This window comes from Mauremys reevesii, linkage group 9, assembly GCF_016161935.1.
Source record: "Mauremys reevesii isolate NIE-2019 linkage group 9, ASM1616193v1, whole genome shotgun sequence".
Classification (NCBI taxonomy): Eukaryota; Metazoa; Chordata; order Testudines; family Geoemydidae; genus Mauremys; species Mauremys reevesii.
Window position 1 is genome coordinate 75,758,128 of NC_052631.1, and position 23,916 is coordinate 75,782,043.

Genomic DNA, 23,916 nt, shown 5'->3' on the forward strand with positions numbered 1-23,916 from the left:
ACAGGAATGGCAATAAGAGTAGAAGTAGGGTTGCCAATTTTGATTGAACATATTCCTGGAGGTTTCATCACATGACAATCTTTAATTAGAAGAATAATCTTTAATTTCTGCAGAATCCTGGAGGGTAGGCAATCCTAAAAAGAAGTGATTTTACCTTTGTGAGTGGCAATAGTAATATGTATACTAGACTGTTGCATACAATTCTGGTGTCCACATTTTTAAAAGGATGTTGAAAAATTGGAGAAGGTACAGAAGAGAGCCACAGAAATTGATTCAAGGGCTGGAGAAAATGCCTTACAGTGAGAGACTTAAAGAACTCGATAAGTTTTGTTAATCAGAGAGAGGACTGAGAGGTGACATGATCATGATATATAAATACCCACACAGGGTAAAAATACCAGATAATAAAGGACTCTTTAATCTAGCGAGAAAGGCATAACTAGAACCACTGCCTGGAATTTAAAGGTAGACACATTAAAATTTGAATAAAGTACATATTTTTATCAGTGATGGTACATAGAAATGAACTACCAAGGGAAGTGGTGAATTCTTGATCTCTTGATGTCTTCAAAACAAGACTCAATTTCTTCTGGAAGTTAGGCTTTAGTCAAACAAGTTATTGGACTCAGTAGGGTAATGTGGAGAATTCTATGGCCTGTGTTATATGGGAGGTCAGACTGATAACAGGTCCCTTCTGGCTTTAAAAATCTATTAATCTATGCCTCAGACCTGGAAACCTTAAAATTTAAATAGGAAAAACAGATGAAACATGAAGGGAGATGGAGAAGAGGTGCAGCATACAAATAAATGATTGAGTGGTGGTGTTTGACACACCTCTGGTTAGTGCCACTTTGGTTTTGTTTGGTTTTTTTTAGTTTTGTAAACATTTTATTTTGCTTACATCACAGTGCAAGTTAAGTAAACTCTGTCTTCTCCTCTCACTTGTGCTTCTGACCTGTTTCCTCAACTCTGGAAAGCTCCCCCCAATGCTATTTAAAAAAACCCACCCTTCTCCTTACGACAGACTTTGACATAGTTATGACTAGGCAGGCACATGTCATCACTGGTTATGACACAGAGCCCAATAAGAAAACAGTTAGCTAAAACCTATGGACATCCCCACTGTCTAAAAGAAGCCTACAGATTTCAGAGATGCAGACCTTCGTGTTCCAGCCTCTTTTGTCACAATCAATTCAGAAAATATTAGACTTTTTCTTATGCCAATTTGAACTCCACAGCTCTGAAATATTCCGAGGCTGACCTCTATTTTATATAAAGAAGTTTAAGAATTTAGATTTTCAATGTCCATGCTAGCATAATCTGTAATTTTATGTGCCAAAAAGAAAGTGAAGAATCAAAAAAATCTTCTTTGCTATTTTCTTGTTTTTGGAGAAGTGTGGAAAAAATGAGAACAAAGAAGGAAGAACAGACTGAAGTATAAAATGTGTCTTTTTTAATCAAAACATTTTTTCTTCACTCATTATCATTTACATACATTTTAAAAGATGAATTTTCTGCTTGTGCTACCATTGTAGTACCATAGTAATAGTCCCTTTGTTTGCTTTCCAACAGAATAGGAGCTTATTCTAGTTCTGGTGCCTCGAAACTTATTATTTTGTCAAACCTCTACTTAAAGAGCCCAGAATGCTAAGTGGGGTCCAATTTCTAGCAAACAGATACCAGCATATCTACACTATTTACATACTTTGCTGCAGATTTGACTTTTTCAGAAAGAATTTGCCATATGGTTTGAATTGGAGCCTGCTGCTTAAAAAAGTTATAGCTTGAAATTGTTTTGCTGATGCAGCCTGAAATTTCATAGACTTCAAAATTCTTGAAGTGGACAGTCTTCCCTATAATTAACTCCTCAGGTATTGTGTAGAAATATCAGTTGACAAGAAGAATTGTGTAAAAAAAAATTCACACCATGGCGCAAAAAAAAGAAAAGAAAGTCAGATGATGCTTTCAATGGATTCAAAAATATGGTGTTTTCGCTGGCAAAATCTACTTTTTTCCAACCTCCCACAATGTCTTGAAAAAATTCCTATTTAATATCCAGGCCACATTAACGCATGCACAAATAAAATTTTAGGGAAAAGAAACACCACATCTCTGGTTGGAGTATTTTATCTTCCCAGACTATTGTAGGACTATCATCCTTGCCTTTGTAGATGGTACCCAACTCCATGAATAAGTAGTCAATTGTTTTTTGGTGATCTGCACAATTCTGAGTCGTAATCCAATACATTGAAACACGGAGCTGCCTACAGTCTAAATTAATGTAATTCTAACAACTCTAATTAATAACATAATATCACTACAACAGAGAATACATGTTTCCTGAAGGATCAATGAATGTTACATGCTTTGAAATGTGTTTGCCTTATTGGTTTATTAGCAAGAGAATGCCAATAGGCTTTTCCATGAATGTTCTTCGCTCAGCCACACACCTAAAACCCATTAGTTACAATGGGATGGAGATGTGTAATTGAGAATGGAATTTAACCTTATTTCTGTTATGCTACAGTAACTAGGCTGTCTAAAAAAGGCAACTAATCAGGTTCCCAACTTTGGAAATATTAAGAAATTCTTTCGCTTAGCTTCACCCATGTCAGTGAGAGCAGAATTTGGCCAATCAAATTTTAAAGGCAGACCAAACTTTCCTTCAGAATATTTAGATTATATGCATATAGTAAAATGATTAATGGACTTTTTTTAATACACACAAACAATTTCTCATCTTACTTTCTATAGATACTTAAAATGGAAAGTATTTTATACAGTATTTGTACAGCAGTTTGAAGATGAAATAAATCACTGTAAATGCTAAGTGTTAAAATATTTACAACAACAATTGAAACATTATTAGGCATTCTCAGTAAAAGATTATCACATTATATGCACATTTTTCACTTATGAAGTGTGAAATATGCAGAAATATCAAACAGTAGATTTTGGCCAATTTCTTCTAGTGTGACTCACATACAGGACTACCAGTATGAGTGAAATGAGCAAGATTTGGCTATGCAGCTAAATGTAACTACATTGAACACATACTTTATTATGAAGTGGTTTGATTTAGTGATTCGCATTTGTTCACAGAAGACTTGAACATAAGTGTAGTCATAAGGAGGCTATGAAACCTAAAATCATCTCCATTACAGCAGTGCTTGCTCAGAAGTGGATGTGTGTGTCATAAACTAAGGGTGGCAACAAGATTCTTTACTTTATAAGCAGGGGCGGCTCTAGAGCCCAGCGGGGCAAGCACCCGCCTGGGGCCCTTTTTCAGGGGGCGGGGCTGCGGCGGCGCGGGCGGCCAGCGCGGTCATGCGGAGGGGGAGGTCCACCGGGGACCCCCGGACGGTCGCGCATGGGCCGCAGGCGCGGGTGTGTCCCGCCCGCTGGCTCTCGCTGACCGCGGGCATGCCTGCGGCAGCAAACCAACCGCCGACCAGCGGACCCGTCCGCCTGCGCAGCTGCGGCTGTCCAGCTGAGCCGCGCGACCTGACCTCGCGCCCCCATGCATCATGCAGGCTGCGCGCCTCGCTGCCCCCGCTGCGGCCTCCGGGCATTGTGAGCTTGTGCCATTGAAATTTGTACCTGTTTATAAGAAAGATTCAGGAAACATGTATTCAGTTGTAAACAAGCATTCCTATAATACTGGTGATGTTTAGATCTTAGAACAAGTGAAGGAGCAAACTCTTTAATGGCTGTGGTTTAGAATGGTTTGGAAGTTATGCTGTAAAATCAACCTAAAACAGTGGTTCTCAAACTTTTGTACTGGTGACCCCTTTCACATAGCAAGCCTCTGAGTTCTATACCCCCCTTATAAATAAAAAACATTAAAAAATATATTTAACACCATTATTAATGCAGGAGGCAAAGCGGGTTTGAGGTGGAGGCTGACAGCTCGTGATCCCCCATGTAATAACCTTGCAACCCCCTGAGGGGTCCCGACCCCCAGTTTGAGAACCCCTGACCTAACTGTGTCTAAAAATTGAAAAATATTAAAAAGTTGAGAAAGGAAACAGAAAATTCTCTTCAGTGCAATGGTTTGACTCCTGGTTATGAAGTCAGTAGTATCTAATGCCCTTCTGCCTTACCTTTGTCATTCACTTGTATAGCATCTAATTGCTATAGCACCACCTTTATACTGTAGAATAAATCCTGCACATCTGCTATGAACATATCCCATAGCCAGCCAAGAAAATACCATAAAAAAGTGTAGCATTAATTCTCATTAAATAACAAGTAAGTCTGCTATCTCTGGGTTAAAATGTAATGTTAGACACTGCAATCTCTATATGTGCCTGATCTGTCTCCACTGAAGTCAATGGGAGCACAGGAACTGATGATATAAAAGCCCCTGTCATACGCCAACATGAAAGAGAACTGTGATTATATAGGTAAACTTGATTATCTGGATTGTCGAAAATATTTTTGCCCTTAAATCTAAAATTAATTTACACCTAGGTTCAGCTCCTCAGATGGTGAAAATCAGTGTAGATACAATAGCTTTGTTGGAACTAGGGTGACCAGATGTCCTGATTTTATAGGGACAGTCCCGATTTTGGGGTCTTTTTCTAGGTTCCTATTGCTGTCCTGATTTTTCACACTTGCTGTCTGGTCACCCTAATTGGAACTAAGAAAATGTATGCTATCTGAAGATCTTCCCCCTAGTTTTAGTTATCCAACGCTCTAATTATCTCAAGGTTTTGGATGTCCCTGAGACATTTATATAATATGAGTAATAGCTATACTGTACATAGAAAGATCTTAGGAAATATTTCCTAAGTTTTCTATTATCAGATATATGTTTCCAGCTCACAACAAAAATATTCCAAACTGGCAATTCATATGAAAAACATTGTCTCAGCAAATCTGTGCTTGTTTCTACCATATTATCAACAGTAACTGCTATAAGTGTTCTTCCTCCCCCCACCCTGCCTGCTGAACTTCAGGAAAGCAAAATAATTTTTAAAAGACTGTATCAAATTAAAAATAAAGTTAATTCAAATAATTTGCTACATCTATGATTTAGAGACTTAAGACTAAATGTTTGAACAGAGCAGTCGGGTTGAGTTGGATCTAAGTCAGGGCATAATAGAACCCAGTGAGTTTATAGAAAAACGGTTATCGAATTTTTTAAGTCTTTCAATTTTCTATCGGATACAGGCTGGATGGGTTAGAAAAATGCTTTTAATATCTCTAGAAGCAAAGAAAAAAATTGGAAATATATGGGTTTAGTGGATATTTTTATTATCCAATCAAACCTTATCTGGAGAATTGTGGGTGTTGTCTTTTTGGATTCTGATGTCCCAAAAGCACGATATCCAGAAGTATTACTTGCTAGGGTGTCATCACAATGACATCACAGATAACTAGGGTTGTGAATTTATACTTCTGGAAGTGGCTTTTCTGAGACTGATGAAATATGGCAGCCTTAGCCTGACAGAAAAGCTGTATGGGTTTGGGGAGATTATTTTCAAGCAGCTGGGCAGGTATGATGTATCAGTCAGTACACATCCAGCCCTATCTTTTTATGATTTCTAAATTTGCAAAATTGTCTTGAAAGCTTATTAGTCCTCTTCCCCCCTCCCTCAAATAAAAAACCCTGAGCAACTAAAGCAAAAATATAAAATGACCGTGAGCAGATAAGCTTCTAGAAGTCTTATTTTTGTGAACACTATAGCCATTGAGTCATGTTAGACCATAAGTACACTATTAATTTTCATTTGGGGTGAGAGAAAGCGAAGTGCCAGATCACAGATTTTTGCTTCTTCAGTATTTCTAACTCTGCTGAACTTCTCCAATAAAACCAACCTACTTTATCAGTCCTCACACCACTTGGCTGGTTTTCTTTTTGTCAGCATTTTAATTTAGCTCTCAGTCCACTAAAGTGAAAAAAATGCTTCTATGTGCCATATCCTGTTTGCAGCAACAATAAATGAAATAAAATCCTCCGGTGAAACTGAACAGACGATATTGAACATTAAGTTCCAGTAAGTCCAACAGTCAGGAGTTACAATCCTTCTAAACACCAGTTCACTTGTCACTTGCAGTTAGTGAGAATGTGGATAATATCCCCATTACTGGTTCCAAGAGATTAGTAAGCAAGCTAAATTCCTGCTAAGTAGCCCCCTGCCAAAAAAAAGAAATCCACTCTGTAGTTTGTTTATTCAATCATGACTATAATTTCAAATGGAGATATGCCAGGACTAGAAAAGCCACTACATACTCTGGTGAAGTTAGGACTCAGATTCAGATCCACACTTTGGTTGAAAATGGGATGGGATTGAGTTGCAATCTTCCATTTCTCATCTCACTGTAATTATTTGCTCAGGTATATGTCATAACATTGGTGATGCCAAAAATGTGAAGGTTCCGTAGAATATTTTTTCTTCCAATAGCTGAAATTGTGTGATGTACTGATGTTGCTCCTTGAAATGCAATACTAGTTTCTGAGAACATATTGGTAAACAACATAAAATATTAGGGACCCAATGTATCTTGCTGACATCTTTAAAGGAAGGGAGTTTGTAACATCAACATATGGGATTTCCCATGCCAGTTAAATGAGTTTTTTTAAAAGTGTGGGATAGAACACGAGCTCTTAGGATTCTATGTGATTCCACTATGGTAAGTACAGACACTGTGCTTTGGTGAACACCAGTAGACAGCAGAATGTATCACAGTTTTAATCTCCTCTCACCCCCCCCCCCCAAAAAAAGTAGTTTCAGTAAGACTTTCTCGAAAGTAGTTGAATGTTTTATATTTCTGTCCCGATGTACTGACCCATTTGTTACTAATAATTGCTACGTAAGCCACAGCACTCCCACAGGGAAGCATCAGATTAACAGTAAGGAGCACGTACATGTTCTGAAAAATTATTGGTTGGCTGTCAAATAGGTTACTGAAGTAGAAAGGTCATTTTGGTGCAAGTGATATATTGCCTAAGGTAAAATGAAAACTCCGTTTCTAATTTAATCAGTAAAATCAGCAGTCACTCTGGTTTGAAAAGTGACATTTACAATGGTGATTAAATAGAATTCTTTAAGGCCGTGGCTACACTTGCAGGTGTGCAGCGCTGGGAGTTACAGCTGTCTTCGTACAGCTGTGTAGGGAAAGCGCTGCAGTGTGGCCACACTGACAGCTACCAGCGCTGCAGTGTGGCCACATTTGCAGCATTTGCAGCGCTGCTGGGAGTGGTGCATTATGGGCAGCTATCCCAGCATTCAAGTGGCTGCAACGTGCTTTTCAAAAGAGGGGGGTGGGGTGGAGTGTGACAGTGAGCGTGGGGGAGACAGAGAGAGTGGATTTTTGGAGCTGATTTTTGTGAGCTCCCTGCCTTGCAAGTTCTAAAGACTGGAAGATACACAGCACCAACCTTCAATCATTTTAAAACCTTCCACCCCTTCCCCCACCCCTCTCTTATTCACTAAATGCAAATAGCCTTCAGACCACATAAGCAGCTGTTTCAAAACGGACCCCCCCTTCCCCCCGCTTCTCTCCTCAAGCAAATTATCTCTCCCCTCAAGCAAACACTAGCTGTGCACATTCCAAAGGAATTCCCCTGCCTGCCTCTGCTCCAGCAAACAGGAGCTGTGTTTGTTTTTTAGATAAGCAGCTCCAGGAGCCCGGAGTTCACAACAAAACAAAGAGAGGCATCACAACAAAACAAAGAATGTTATCTGGTACTTAAAGCATTTTGGGAAGGTTCCGGAGGTCAGTTACAGCGTAGTAAGATTAATCACTGTTTACACTTGCTCCCCAGCACTGCATCACCAGCGCTGCACTCGTTATACCTGAGGCAGATCAGGTGTACGGCCAGCGCTGCAGCCAGGGAGATGCAGCGCTGGATGTGTCTTGCAGGTGTGGACAGTTACTAAGTTGCAGCGCTGTAAACCCACCACCAGCGCTGCAACTCTCCAGTGTAGCCAAGCCCTTAGATATTATTTTAAGTCTCAGCTTTAAGAGGTTCTCTTTTCTCTACAAGCATAAATAAGTATCAGCATCAAAAGGAGTTACTGTATGTGTGCTCATCAAAAGAACAGACTGAGTCTCCATTTAGCAGGATGACTGTATGTTCATTAAAATGATGAGCTGCCTCTATGACCCACAAACCAACTGAGAATGTTATTCAGAATATCGTATGTTGGGTTTTTAAAATGTTCTGATTTTCAACGCTTGAATGATTCTGTGTAGAATTAATTCTAGTTGATAATGTAGAGGTAGCTACTGATCCATAAAACTATAATATTTGACACAGTGAATCCTCAAGTTTAAGTGGTCATGAAATTTCCACATTTTACATCAAAAAATTATGCACCAGTTTTTTGTAAAGTAGGGTTGCCAACTTTCTAATTGCACAAAACTGAACACCCTTGCCCCGCCCCTTCACTTAGGCCCCACCCCTGCCCTGCCTCTTCACTGATGCCCTGCCCCCGCTCACTCCAGCCCTCCTCCCTCTCTCACTTTCACTGGGCTGGGGTAGGGAGTTGGGATGTGGGAGGGAGTGAGGCCTTCAGCTGGGGGTGCGGGTTCTGGGGTGGGGCCATAAATGAGGGATTCAGGGTGCAGGAGGAGGCTCCAGGCTGGAGAAGGGAGTTGGGGTGTGGGATGGGGTTCAGGATGCAGGCTCCAGGAGGGAGTTTGGGTGCAGGAGGGGGTTCTGACCTGGGACTGGGGATTTGGGGTGTGGGCTCTGGCTAGGCGGTGGTTACCTCAGGCAGCTCCCAGTCAATGGCGCAACGGGGCTAAGGCAGGCTCTCTGCCTGCCCTGGATCCGCGATGCTCCTGGAAGCAGCTGCCACGTCCAGCCCCTAGGAAGAGGCACGGTCAGGCGGCTCTGCGCAGTGCACACTGCCCACACCTGCAGGCGCTGCCCACACAACTCCCATTGGCGGTGGGAACAACATGCGGTGCTTCCCTGATCACTCCTGCACCTAGGGGCTGCAGGGAGATGCCGGCCACTTCCAGGAGCTGCGTGGAGGCAGGGCAGGTAGGGAGCCTGCCTTAGTCCTGATGCACCACCAGCCGGACACCTGGCAATTCTATTGTAAGGTAGGCATCCATTGTGATACAATTGTGTAAAACTGCCCAAAGTACACAGCACTATTTAGTAACTTTAGCATGCATCAGGTTAGTCACAAAGACAGAGGCAAAATGGACACTAGCAACAACAACTTTATTGTAAAAATATATACAAAAAAGCCTGTCCCCAGCACTCCCTAAAGATGTGTTGCAGTATTCTTCACACAATGCCACCTAGTGACAAAACATTATATTGCAGTTTAATCTTTCCATCACAGCATACAATTTAAAACAATAAAAAAAAATACAAATTATACTTTTATTTGTTAAAATACTCAAATTCATTGCAAACAGATGCAAGTAGCCATGCAAAAGCACTCAAATATGATATTATGTGTGAGAGACTTGTCACAAGTAAAATACATTGGCTACTGTGATAAAAAGTTTTCTGGAAGTATTATATACTAATTTCTTCTTTTAGCGGGAGTCTGGGAAGTAATTGTAAGCATTTAAAGGCAGATTTATAATTATTACCCCACATAAGCTTAAGGTAAGTCATTTGCTGATTTGAAACAAGAGAGTAAGAGCTACATCATTTTGTCCCAGGAATACAGATCTCCTACTTAAGAACACATCTGTGTATACAAGCAGGCCAGCAGAAGCTAATCCAATGCTCTTCTACCTAAAATAAGGATTCTATTCTGGGAGGCGCCTAAAGCTCTATGTTACCTAAAAAAAACAATAGCTAGCCTCACATATTAGATGTTACATTTTATTTTACCATGTGTTATTGGTTTAAAAAGTACTTTGTTCAAGCTGTTGAAGACAGAATGTGCTCCATAATAATTCTAAAGCTTGTATTTATATAATACAGCGTAAGTAAAAAGGATAGCAAGTGATTTGAAAATTTACTGCATAACAGATTATCTATTAAAATGCTTTTCAGAACTGTACCTTTGTACTTGAAACAACTTTTAATTCCAGTCAACTTTTAGAGCAAGATACTTCAAGCTGTTCAGCACTCTGGCCCCAGTCCACCTAAGCACATGCTTAGTTTGCCTCAGTAATCACCAGTCATTGCTAGATCAGGATCACATTGTTCAACATTTTGCAGGTGGGAGCCCTTAATGCAGTAGGCTAGATGCCCCTTGTGTGTGATCTAGCAATGAGGAAGGAGTGCACAGGTGGCCTAAACCCATATTTGGTAATTTATAACCATATAGTGGGGAAAAAATCGCCTTTAAAACAAGTTAATCCTTCTTGATTATTTCTATTGCTTATTTGAAATCTGCCTAGCAAAGCAGATAAAAGGATTTTGATATTACCATACCACCTCTCACAAAATTAATGAACTAACAGGTCTTCTAAAAAAATCCTACCCAGACTTCTAATAGAAAATGTGTGTATCAACTTGGCAAGCAGCCTCTCTTTTGCATTGTTAGCAAACTGATTATTTCTGTTTACACTTCAGGAACATATTTTTCTTTTCTTAGTGGCAGATTGATCAATAATGGACCACTGCATTCTGCAGCTACAGTATTTATGGCTGCATGCTTATAGCTAACCGTGTGCAAAACCAACTTTGCAATTTTTTCTAAGATACATAGACAAAAGATCAGTGGGAACATGAAAGAGTGGTTATTGTATTCAAAACAAATCAAGGCTCAGTTCTGTATCTGAAAAAGCACAGAAAAGAGTAAGATGTAATATAATGAGGCACTTGGTAAATTATACATGATCCTCCTAATTATGGAGGGAAACATTGTATACACATAATTGTATAATTCTCCGAAGTATAATACTTTATAGCTTATGAGTTAAAAGTAACATCCAGCAAATTTCCACAAATTTGGGATATAAATGTCAGCGGATTTTGCCAAAATTGTCTGCAGATGTCCATTGGCCCTGCAATCGTGTAGTAAAATGGCATATAAGGCTGCCATCAAAAATCAATTACACTGGAACCCTATCTTGTGCCATTAAAAAAAATATAGCAAAATTCCCCATGTTTGGCTGTCTGTTCCCCACCCCAATTTCTCAGAAACCTTGCAGAGAACTGAATTTCCAACTATAATTTCTCATTATTTTATTAGATCTGACCAGAATTCTTTACTTACAGCTAATCACGTTATGATTGTAGATCCTTCAGTATACAGATGATTTTTGTTAGTATTATTATAAAACTGCCTATGGCCTTCATATCAATCAGTATATTTAGTCTCCATTGTACATATTTATATTTAGTCATGTAGTCAAGCATTACTGTTACATTTCAAGAAGTATATTTTGTTCCTGGTCATTAAGCTTTGTAGTTCTCACGTCTAACTGTAAAGGAGGAGACAATCAGTAATCCAATCATGCATATTAATTTATAATTTTACCTTGTGGAAAATACAATATTGCACTGCTAATATTGCTACAAGAAAGCAATAAAGCTTTTTCAAGAAAACCACATAGCATAATTATTCTATCCTGATTTTAAAAGAACTAATTGATACCAGTAAAATTAAAATGTCTTCAATGCCCTATGGAAATACAATGCAGTATAATGTATGTTCATAAAAATAAATTGTACATTCTTACATTCTGTGAAAGTTAAGGGCCACAGTAAATGAGTCTGTAACTAGGCACTCAAAGCTTTGTATGAAATATTTACACTGACGGAAATATTGGGTAGCTTCTATCCAGAGCTACTGAGGTGGTAGAACTCAAAAGTATTATTTTGTAAAGAGCTATTAACATACCGTGGTATGTTAGCAGTGTTTTCCAGATTGGTATAAATGATTTATCTAAGACTTAGCTGCCTTGTGTTACAAATCTTATAACAAAGGAAATGTAATATTGTTTCCAGAAGCACAAAAATAAAATAAAAATTCCTACATTAAGTCCTAATAAATATAGATCCACACTATAGGCTTTGGAGTGGAGCACCGGTAATGCTGCTATGAAAACAGTCTTTAACCATAATAATAGCAGTCAAGTGAAATAACTGGTGCATAGGAGGCCTGCAGCACATTAGTATGCTTGGGTTAGAAACACAGTTGCGTGGAGGCAGAAATCAATTTAGCTCAGGACTAAAACAGACTTTCAGGATCCATACACATTATGGCTATTGAGGCTTTTTTCACCTTTTCATATTCCAGGAATTCAGATCAAAGCCTAACATTTCTAGACTCTAGTATTTAAGAATTTTCTGAAAAATACAGCCATTCAAGTTCAGTCAACATACTGCTGGACTCAGTAAGCCATCTGCTCTGCGCTCCAAATGTGCACTGTAATTAAAAGGGCAGACATCACCTTAAAATATTTTTTTAATATCAGTTTTTCAACAAAATCCCTTAACATTCCAGATGTCCTGTTTTCATTATCAAAAGCCATCAATTTACTCAGGATTTCCCTGGAGATGGTTTGACTGAGAGCAAGTAGGGTGGTGGGAGAATTTTAATGTGGGTGAAGCAGGAAGATTTTTATATGGGCATTAGTCCTAGGGTGACTGATATGAATATATTTGTTCATAAATTGTTTTTACTTTGTATCTTAAGTTTTAAATAGGAGCACTTTCAGAAAATGAAATGATAGAAGCAACTACATATTCACAAGGGTATTATCCCAGAATCTCTTAAACCTACAGGTTCGAGCCAAAATATACAGAATACTCCCACCCCTCCTATAAGGGATCAGGTACAATGAACCGAGATATGTGAAATGTTGCCAAAGCTATATGAAACTCATCTGGTCTCTTATTCCATTACAAGTACTATATTCAGACCTTTTTTGACAAAGGGTCCACTAAGATTGACAAATCTTTCAACCTCAGTATAGGTAGCAACCAAATTATTGTGTTATATTGAAGTCATGTGAAGTTTGCCTTTTCACAACATTCATGAGAAAACATATGGAACTCAATTGAGATTTTGAGTTTGTTCAAACCTGACACTCAAAATAAAAATCGGGGCAAATACACAAAGATCAAAACCAAAGAAAGGTTTGCCCAAGCTGTGGCATAGTGAAACTACCCAAGTCTCCACATTACAACGCAAATAGATTCATTATATTTTCCCTTGCTTAAAACAGATACAAATTTTACTTAGAGTGGACACTTTCCTGATATTGTACTGACATTACAAAAAGTACATAGGCAGAAGAAAAGATGTACAGAAATGTTTATTTAGCAAAGAGTTTTCTTAATGTTGTACAAAACTCAGAGCAAGTCCCCAGGACCCTTACATGCTGAAAAGATAAATATGACAAGGCAAATGCATACAGCTCTAGATAATCTGAAGATATATTGATAATCAGACATCTTAAGGGTTGGTTCTTTTTTTTTAAAATATACAAACATGACCCTTCAACAAATGAAAAACTATTGTGAAAGGTTTACCGAAAGTACTTTTTCTACAAGAGACTTGAAAGGAGATTCAATTTATTATAGAACAAATCTCTAGTAAAATATCCCTAAAAGAAAAAAAAATATTGCCAATGAAAATGTTCTCAAAACCTTCCTGACTGTCCAAAACCCTCAAAAATTAAAAGATTTACAATTCTTTTCTTCATGTTACCTTCACTGAAAAATGCTGTTTAAATACACAATACCATATTCCTTTAAAATTTAATTTAAAATCATTCTAGGTAAATTTAAATCTGTCTATAAATATTTAAAAAACCACAGATAGAATAAAATGTAGAGGTATGTCATCTCTTACAATAGAGTCCTGCTCCAAACACACCTATGTTTAATCAAATACTTGTGTTTTCTGAAAACCCCTGCTCACAGAATACTTATGCTACACTGCCTGGCATGAACAGAGGAGAAAAAAATTGGAGCATGAATAACTCTTTTAGAATCAAAAAGCCATTAAGACATCTCCATCATCTACTAACCGGGAGCAAATTTCAGAATACATATAGGTCAGCATCTGTGCTTCAGACTTCCAATTCCTTACTTCACAAAGCTCCTCTGGATAACAGTTAAAATATTTTAAAGCAAGTCTGTCGAATTTGGACTGTTGCTGTATACATCAAGCAGCATAGGGTACAGTTGCTCAGACTCTGATAAATTACCTTTCGCTTGACTGTTCTGGAAGCAAGTTATAGATTATTAAAAAACAAATTTACACACAAAGACTGCAAGATTAGGAGCGAAATTAATTCCTATAAAGAAATAAACTGGTAACACCTAGTAGTATTATTTTATAAAACTAGAAAGGCTTTCTGGTTACATATTTATCACTGGATGCATTCTGTCCTTCATCTATAAATGTGAGAAGGTTTATGCTTCTGAACATAACAGGATTAAATCTTCCTGGCACTTGGAACTGAGTGAATAATTAAAATGCTGTTCTGCTCTTAAAACTGACTCTGCAACAATGGAATCATGGGGTTCCATGTTTGCTGAGTCTCACTAATTCCATATAAGTAAAAATATATATTTTTCTAAGTGCTAGGCCTGCAAACTCTGGTTTGACACTGTAATGCATAATATTCTCACATACACTTGCAGGTTTAACCCTTTGCCAAATCTGGTGCCAGCAGACTTATAGAAGTGTTTTTTCACAAATTTTCTTTAGGTGGAGTTGGTAAGTGGGGTAGGAATCAACAATATTTGTCATCTCTGGCCCGATGAAGGCTAATCTGTCACTGCTAACATCTGTGGAGTTGTATTGTCTATACCTGCGGATTCTCAATCTGTGAATGTTTTGTTCCCCCCACTCTGTGCTTTACCTATATCACCACAGCTCCGACCTCATCAAAGTGATGACTCAATGAAGCTTGTGAGACATGAGAATCATGGATTTTGTGCATGAGGGGAAGTTATGGCCCTTAAGATTCACTCACTTTTACTATATGGAAGAGTCCTATTTTTTATTAGAATATTTAAAGGAACATATGGAATTCTATAGCAGGGCGTAAATCTCTATCCAATTCTATGTTTGTTCAAATATTCTCTAGAAAGGATATAATTCCCTATTAAATTACATGGGATGGAAGATTAATTTCTAAAGAATCCTACTGGTTTCTTCCCTGTTAAATTCTACAGGATATTCATATAAAAGAATATGTACTTTTCCCATCTTCCATTCTCTTTCACTTTCTCTCAATATGTAGGGCTCAGTTCTCATTCAGATATGTAAGTGTGTATCTTTGAGTCAGGATCTGATTCCATAAGCCTACCAAAGTAAATAGGAGTCTTTCCATTGACTTCAGTGTGCTTTGGATAGACCCTCAGCTATGCTGCTTGCTTTATACACATTTTTAATTAGAGTTATTTATTTAAAAACTTTTATTAATGTTTCTTTATAAAATGTACCCAGTTATATATCTTGGTACACATGTACTTTTCATACCTAAAATAGGTATTAAGTCCACAGTCACTTGTTTTCTGATCTGTGTTTGTCTCCATGCAAGTCACTAAGCAGTTTTCTGCATTACCTATACTTCTTCCTGAATGCTTTCTTCTTTAGACCTTTAGAAAGTTTACTTCAAATGGTTTTTGAACTACAGGGTAAAATTTACAGATACATAATTCACCAGTATCAGTTTAAACATAGAATAAACAGGGTAAATGTACTGCAGGAAATAATTTACCAAACGCATGTTCCAATTAAGTGTCTCTATTAAACAGTACCAACACTACAATTTTATTTGAATTAAAATAAAACTAATATACTTTATGCATTTTCCCCCCAGCACGAAACAGGCAAACAAAAATCTAGAGACAAAAATTGGGTTATGATTCCAGCCGACAAAAGGGATTTAAATATACTAAGCAATGAAAAAACCCCAAATCCCACAGAGATGTAAATTATTTTCCTTACAGGGAAGCATATAATTTATATTGTAATTAGAAATGTTGTGTTATGTTGAGTATGCAAATTTTATTCCTTAATTGACACAAATCTGGTCTTGGGTCAATTCCAAAAGATCCTTCTAGTCTCTATCTAGCTCTAAAAGAATATCTGTAATGTTCATTTTAAAATACGACTTTAAACCTCTATTATGTAACTATGTACATGAAAGAAGCACATTTTTCACTTACATCACAATCAGCCATAATCAATACTAAAATGATAGCATAAGTAGCATGATGCAAAGTTGATACTATACAAAGATTCTGACATTGTACCACTTGATGGCAGGGAAGGAAGATAGGGAAAGTGTTGTCATCTTTTAACTTACGGGAGGTTCTGAGGACAAATATTTAAATGAAAGAGAGAGAGTACTGATAGAATGATGCTGTTCAAGCTAATTTTCCAGTCTACATAAGAGCATGAACATTATTTTTACATTAGTGAAATTCTACTCCAAATGAATGTATATAAGTGGAAAGCATAAGTCAGCTAAGAGTTGGTAGTGGTGGTACTGAAATGTACTGGCTTTGTGACCATGACTGAGTAAAATTGCACTCTAGAGACTAGTCCACGGGAGGATGTGAAACCTACTAGTATGGTGAGCTAAAGGAGTTCTCCTTTAATTCAAGCGGTAGAGGCCTGTGTTTTAAGAAATGATGAATCCAGAGTCTAATCCTGATTCCCTATCATGTGGGCACACATGGATGATTTATATAACTATTTGCATTACATGGATTTATTACAGTATGCTACCTATCCTTTGTTTACAATCTCTAACTCTACTCAGAATCTCAGAATAACTGGATTTTTTATGACTAAAATGATCACTAGATATAGATAACATTGAAATTTAACTTGGGTCCGCAAGGCTTCAGAGTTAGTACTTTATTGAGACAAACTGGGTAGTCTCCATCTTTCTAAGAGCTATTGTTTCAAGTTGGATGGTTACAGACTCAGTATGATAGCACTGTATTCAGTCACATTTTGGAGATTTTCATCACAACAGCTTTTTTTTTTAATAATGCTTAAATTCTGCATAACTGCTCTTACTTCAGTCCAATCCCTGACTGAAAGGGTTATTTCAAGGCAAATGCTGACCAGTTACGTCACATGTAATTTCTGATACATAATTTCTGAGTATAACCCTTTGCAGGAGCTTTAGCCTAAGACCTGGTTCACCCAAAGCTTTTGAACTGGTATAACTATTCTGGTTAGGAGTGTGATTTATTTTTAATAGAACAGTTATGCTGGTCCAATCCCTAATGTGGGCAGAGTTATATCAGTGTAAAAGTACTTAGACAAGTAGATATAAGCTTATTCCCATTCCCATATAGGAATATGCTGTACTGGTAAAAACACTTTTATACCACTATATAAGGTATGCTAGTATAACACTTTAATAACACACTGCAGTGCTTATATTGCCTTAGTTATACAAGTAAAGAGATTCAAGTTTTGTGTGTTGTAGACAATGCCTTAGTGGAGCTGAGTTCACTATTAAAATCAGCAATGTATGTGCACTGAAAATTGCTATTTAGTCAATATGTAAATTAGAGATTTTGTTTGATCTCATTTTTCTCTTTTTTCCTCCCAAGTCTCCTTTCAAGTGTTAGACAAATCTCCTCCAGTCTAACATCAAAACACACTGACAGCAATAAGACTGCAAGGCTGCTAGCTTCTCTCAAGCAATGCCACCCATTGATCTGTGAATAAATGTTCCAGTTTCAAGGCACATCACTGCTGTAAAGCTATCCCTTTGAGTTTCAAAGAAGAGCTCCTTGTCTGGTGCCCTCAGATCCAAAAACCTGCTGTAGTTAGCGTGGGAGTCAAAAACTGAAATCATGGTTTGCAGGAAAACTTACAACCTCCCTCTTTTTTTCTGCTCTTATAAATTAACAGTGAAGAGCATAGCATTTTTAAAGGATTACGTGTATTGTTCATGCATTTTTATTCTACACTTTTAAAATTCTGTTGCAGGAATTTTTCCCTTTAGTGGTTAAGTAAAAACAGCACACAATGTGTTTTTATAACTATGCAATCAGGAGCCCTTAAAAATACACATTAGGAATACAATCCTAAACCAGGCTAATTCATAGATTATTTTTTAACCTCTATTTTATATCATCTGCTTTCAATTTTGTTTTCAGCCACTGATGACCGTACTGATAATTACTAAGAGGACTGATGACTTCCTGCAGAATGCTCCAGTATTTTCTTCTACTGACCTCAGTATGCACTTTTAGGCTAGAAGTTTAATGCTGCACAAATTCTATTATTAGAGTGCCTCTCTAAATGATTAAACTTTCCAAACAACATGCACTTCACTTTTATAAGTGTGCAATAAGTAGATCTTAAACAGTCTCTCCCATTCAATCTGTCCAAAATAGGGCCAAAAAAATCACCTCTCTCATAGGGCACCTCTGTTGCTACCCAGTGAACCACACTATCTAGCTAGTTCATGTGGTTTCACAGTCACCAACACATACTGGGTTGTTGCCTTTTCACCATGATGCATTTACACTGCAATATGTGGTAAACAAAGACTAATGCAGGCTTACAGCAAGGAGTGAGTTCCCTCAGCCTGGGCTCATCCTTGGAGCTTTCTACTGAGCTACTGTTGCTGCTGGCTCCTCCCACCTATATCCTTCCAATTACCTGATTAGCTCAGCAGTTACCGTCCAGGTGCTCACCATCCCCCCACCCCCCCCACACACACAGAAAATGTATATTTGGCTTCAATTTGCTCTTCCCAGTGCTTCAACAAATCCAGTGACCCAGGTGCTACTAACAGTACCTTGTCATACCATCACTCTGACCATATCTGATTCCTCTTTAAATCCCACTATGGTCTTTCCCTAGATCAGTTGCTGGCAACCCATACCTCCAGTGTCGGAAGACAAATGTTCCTTGATAATTCTGTTCTTGAAAATGCCTCATGAATTAAACCTGTCTGCACCTCTGTGACATTCAGACCCCCTAAAAACGTACTACTGCAGAGAACATGTAGGCCAAAATATCATCAGATGGGGGGAAAGTATTAACATTCACACCTACGTTTTGATAGGTAGCATATAAACATCTTTTAGCCTACATTTTCCAAATTCTCAGGAAAAGTTCTTCTCTTGCCCTAATCTAAGCATTCCAGTTTGTAAACAAATCGAAAAGGTAACAGAAGTTATCAAATCAAATCTTATCTAAAGAGTCCCAACCAATGCCTCTATAACACAACAGATACCAGATAACAATGGTGTACCACAAATAGGTTGGTGTTCAAGCATATCTTCTCCTCAAGTAATTCTTGGCATATGTACAGTCTGATTCAGCCCAGGAATATCTGTATCACTTGCTGCAGTCACAGTAACACATACTGCTGTCTATTAATAGCCCGCTTACTTTAAACAAACATTTTTTCTGCAGAACATTGTTTTCTTTTATTCTGATAGAGGATTTAAAAAAAAAATTTAAAGGAGAGAGAACAATTTGTAAACATTACTGGCTTGTAAACAAGAACCTTTTCCCACCATTATGTCCTGGTAAGTGGCAGCATGTTGTGGCTCAACATCATTCAGATTTATCCAAGGTAAAGATTGTAATTGAATTCTTAACAAGCTATTGTCATAGATTCTATCTCTAATGAAAAGTCTCAATTCCCTCAAACCTTCAGTGCAAACACTCCTACATTTACCAGCACTCACATTAGATTTTCAGTGAAAAGTGATCATGAAATTTGTTCCAAAACCACACCAACCTGCCAGAAACCCAACTGGCTGGCAGCAAGGGAGCCAAAAAAGCTTTTACCTCTCTGCGGAGACATTCATCACAAAAATCTTAACTGAATTCAATGTGGCTTAGATTTAAGAGACTATAGAAGGAGATGAGGGAAAAAATGGGTGGGCACTTTTCCGGTTTCAGTTAATTTTTCCCCCTAAAGCATCACTCCTCTCCCTCTCACATAGTCATCTGCTTTGGAAACAAGAGGATGAGACTGCCTGGAAGAAGGCAGGGCTTGGAAACCAGGCTATGGGAGTTAGGTCAGAAACTCCAAAATGGATGTCAGGGGTTTTTTTGTTAAATTTTTAGTGTTTACTCAACTGATGTGCTTTGCTTGATACATATAGTTGTCCCTGGAAAAGGGAAATGGCTGGCTGACTCTATGGGTTTGTTTTCTACCTGGCAACATTTGCAAACAAAGAAAAAAGTTACATACATTTGATGCATACATTTTCATCAACTTGCAGACACATTGCTCATTTGTCCTTCTCATGCTCACTCCATGCAGTCATTCCACACCTGCTTTTACTCCATCCTGCCTTTCCACACACATGCTTATTCCACACATACTACCCAGAAATAACTTACTCCACTACTGACATCTATCCACTCCACACTCACCCACCCACTCATTCAGCGTGCACATACTGAATACATATAGCCACTCATATTATACCCCCATCCTGACACCCAGACCTTATCTATGCTCCCATACCCACTCCACTCTCTCCATTCATTTCATGTGTGCACACAGATTTACTTCACACCCATTAATTCTGTGCATAAATCCCATCACCCCAATGCACAGTTCAGCAGTTGCTTCCATCAAACCAAATCCCAAGCTACACACAGGGAGGGAAAGAACAGCCATATGACCTATCCTTTACAGGTAAAGCCTAGAGGAAAGATGGGGTTTCCAGATGTTCAGTGAAGCCCCATTCTTCCTAGTAAGCATCCCCAGTTCATTCCCGTTCCTATTCCTGAGCACTCTCTTTCCTTGAGCACTGCTTCTCATGTCACCAGTTCTCCTGCAATACCTCGTCCCCCAGTTCTAATGCCTGGCTCCCCATTCCTTGGCCAGACAATCATCCTTCCAAAATCCCCAACTTTCCAGTTTTCCCTCTAATCAAGGGGTCAGCTCAGCTTGGTTCCTCCCCAAATCCCCAACATCCACTTCCCACAAAGTCCTTGCTTTCTACTCCAGTGGCTCTCAATCTTTCCAGACTACTGTACCCCTTTCAGGAGTCTGATTTGTCTTGCACACCACGAAGTTTCACCTCACTTAAAAACTACTTGTTTACAAAATCAAACATAAAAATACAAAAATGTCACAGCACACTTATTGAAAAATTGTTTTCTTTCTCATTTTTACCATATAATTATAAAGTAAATCAATTAGAATATAAATATTGCACTTACATTTCAGTGTGTAGTATGTAGAGCAGCATAAACAAGTCATTGTCTGCATGAAATTTTAGTTTGTACTGACTTTGCTAGTGCTTTTTATGGAGCTTGTTGTAAAACTCAGCAAACATCTAGATGAGTTGATGTACTCCCTGAAAGACCTTTGTTTACCTTCAGGAGTACACATATCCCTAGTTGAGAACCACTGCTCTAATCTAGCCACACTGGAGGTCCCTAGACTTTACCAACAAGGCCTACACCTGGGGGGTGAGGCCTACACAGTCCTCCACCCCCATCTGGAAGTCACTGGTGCCAGGGACCCCCAACACTTGATTCCCTCCATATACCTCTGAACATCCTCTTCAGTGTTCCGTGTTCCTGTGTTGCCATTCTGAATCCTGATGTGCCCGACCCACTCCACTACATACTCTCTCTCATACACCTCAGTTCCCCTCATAGGCCTCTGCTGCCCTCCCCAATTCCCACCAAGTGTCTCTAAGCCTACACCAATCCCCGCCACCTACCTTCTGACACCCCAAGTTCCCCTTTCACTGCAGAGACTTCTAGAAGGGACCCAAGGTTCCACATGGTGTTCAGTGATCATTAATGCTTCAGGTGCTTGCAAAAGATCTATGTGTCCCATTCTAATTGTGCATAAGACCTTCCCCCACCCACAACTTTGTCTGGAAAGCTCAGCCCTTAAAGGCACAATCATCAATATCACCCCCTTTACCCTTAAGTTTAGGGAATGCCCTCCATCTCCAGTCCTCTGTGGTCACAGGCCTTCCCTACACAGATACCAGGTGCAAGCCATGATCTACAGGGTAGGAACTCAGTTCCCACACCAGGCAGGGCCCGGCCTCATTTGAAGACTGATCCCTTTGTACCATTAACCCTCTATAAGGTTCAGTATAAATTTAGACTACTTTTTGATGTAAGAATTAGCTGGAACACGAGGCTACATTTGCCAGCATATAGTCTCTTTAAGGTTTGGAACTTTTCTACAGAGGTAAGAGAAGGACATGACTACAGTGGAGTTTGGTGCTCCTGAAAATCTCTCCAGCAATGGGGCTTGTGCAAGCTGCTGGGGGATGACAGATTCTGACAAGTGTTTTAATAAATTGCTGTTTAAAACAGCATGCCAGTCAGGGAGTATAACGCTTCCCGGGTCCTCCAAATCTTATGCAGTGTTAGGTGCTGGAACTAGAGGTTCTGGGGATGCTGCTGCACTCGCTGGCTTGAAGTGGTTTCCATCATATACAGGATTTACAGTTTGCTTCAATGGTTCCCAGCACCCGTGGCAGCGTTTCTCCCCTCCCTAAAACTGGGGAACTCCCTACCACCAGCACTAGCAAACCCATCCCTCATACACACCCCTGTGGAACTGTTTGTGAATGGGGTGGGGGGTTGGTGTAATGTGGAAGAGAAGAGCCTAAATACCTTTTTGGATCTGAGACTGCATCCCTGCCCATTCTGGGATGTGTACACACTCTCCCTCCTTCCTGTGGATAAGGGGAGGGACCAGCCTCACCACCCACCCCACAACTGCAGATGCAGAGGTAGGTAGTCAGACAATGAATCCTGAAGCCAGGGGGGAGGTTAGGCAGTCAAAACTCCTCCCAGAAGACTCTGAGGTAAGAGAGGGAGCTGGGGTTTGGTGTCAGGGGACAGGCAAAGAGAAAGCAAAAGGTACTTGAGACATTGGAAGGCAAAAAGAGGTCAGAGTTATGGAGAGCGGGGCACATGAATAGTTACAGAACCAGTTGGGTAACAGAAGCTGCTTGCAGGCTCTGAGATAAAAGGATTCTCTACTTTACTAGGGTCAGCCCTTTCTTTACCCTGCTAGGAGGTGGAGCTCTGTGTTGAGTGTCTATCTGCCTGTGTAGCAGCTGTGGGTGACTCTCCAGGAGGTGAATGAGTGGGAAGGGCTAGCCAATCAGAAGGAATTTTCCTTAATTAGTCTGGGGGAAACCTAGGTTTGGCAGGGGTGTTAGTTAACTAAACTACTACACTAGTTTATACGTATCTTCTCTCCATTTTATGCTGACAAATTATAAATTTTCCTTTCCTCTAAGTGCTGTGGGGAACTGTGCCTTCAATATGCTTGCAAGTGGTTAGCAGCAGGAGGTACAGCCTTCCTGGATTCAATTGTGGTCCATGCAATGTAAGTGTGACTATACTGAAATAAAGGCCTATTGTTTGGAAAACCCTACTAGGGATTCTGTGTTAGTTACCTCTGTGTCTGTAAGGGGCTGCACCAAATGAGACAGTATACACACCACTTTTGCTGGTCTTGTTCGTGATCACATTATTTATAGTGGAATTAAAAGGAAATATGTTTATATTTTAACCTTATAAAACACAATATTTAGAAAGGACTTTAAAAATAAGGTGAAATTTTGCCAGAAATGAGTTTATAATGAGGTTTTAAAATGTTGTTAGAATGCAGATGTTTTTAACATTGTCACCCTCCCTGCATGAACGACCCTAATCACTTAGAAGTGACTGATCATCAGATCAATCATATGTGCATGAAACATTTCATAAGTAGGTCTTGTTAGTATATGACTCTGAAGAGCAGTAAAGGGCTACCATGACCAAATCTGTGTTAAGTAGCTGTTTACAGTAGTGTATTGTCCTAAGACAATGAATATAATACATGATAATATTTAGCATTTATATAGTGCTTTTAATCTTCTATTGCACATTACAAACATTACCAAGGTAATCTACATAACCTCCTGGGTGGTACATTTTTAAAGTTCCTAATTAGAGATTCATTGCAGAGTCTATTGTAAATCCAAAGGAATAATTGTGTAATTGGAAAGCTTTTCAAAATGTTTAGACCTTTTTTTTGCCA

General features: G+C 38.9%; 1 protein-coding gene and 1 long non-coding RNA gene across 7 annotated transcripts in view; one reads left to right on the forward strand and one right to left on the reverse strand.

Moving 5' to 3' along the window:
* The window catches only part of LOC120371899 (connector enhancer of kinase suppressor of ras 2-like), a 581,536-nt gene that overhangs the window by 417,978 nt on the left and 139,642 nt on the right, over positions 1-23,916 (reverse strand). The window contains exon 1 of one of the 3 annotated variants that reach the window (XM_039488338.1): positions 21,581-21,671. The exons of 1 other annotated variant lie outside the window; for it this stretch is intronic. In XM_039488338.1, coding sequence (XP_039344272.1) covers positions 21,581-21,644 — 64 coding nt within the window. In that variant the 5' untranslated portion in view covers positions 21,645-21,671. Of the gene's footprint in view, positions 1-21,403; positions 21,527-21,580; positions 21,672-23,916 lie in introns of those variants that run through there. One more of the 3 variants, XM_039488339.1, reaches the window with a different exon arrangement.
* The window catches only part of LOC120371905, a 38,571-nt gene that overhangs the window by 1,405 nt on the left and 13,250 nt on the right, over positions 1-23,916 (forward strand). The window contains exons 1-2 of one of the 4 annotated variants that reach the window (XR_005584640.1): positions 21,971-22,065; positions 23,132-23,220. This is a non-coding gene — a long non-coding RNA (uncharacterized LOC120371905). The other 3 variants (XR_005584641.1, XR_005584642.1, XR_005584643.1) reach the window with 3 other exon arrangements.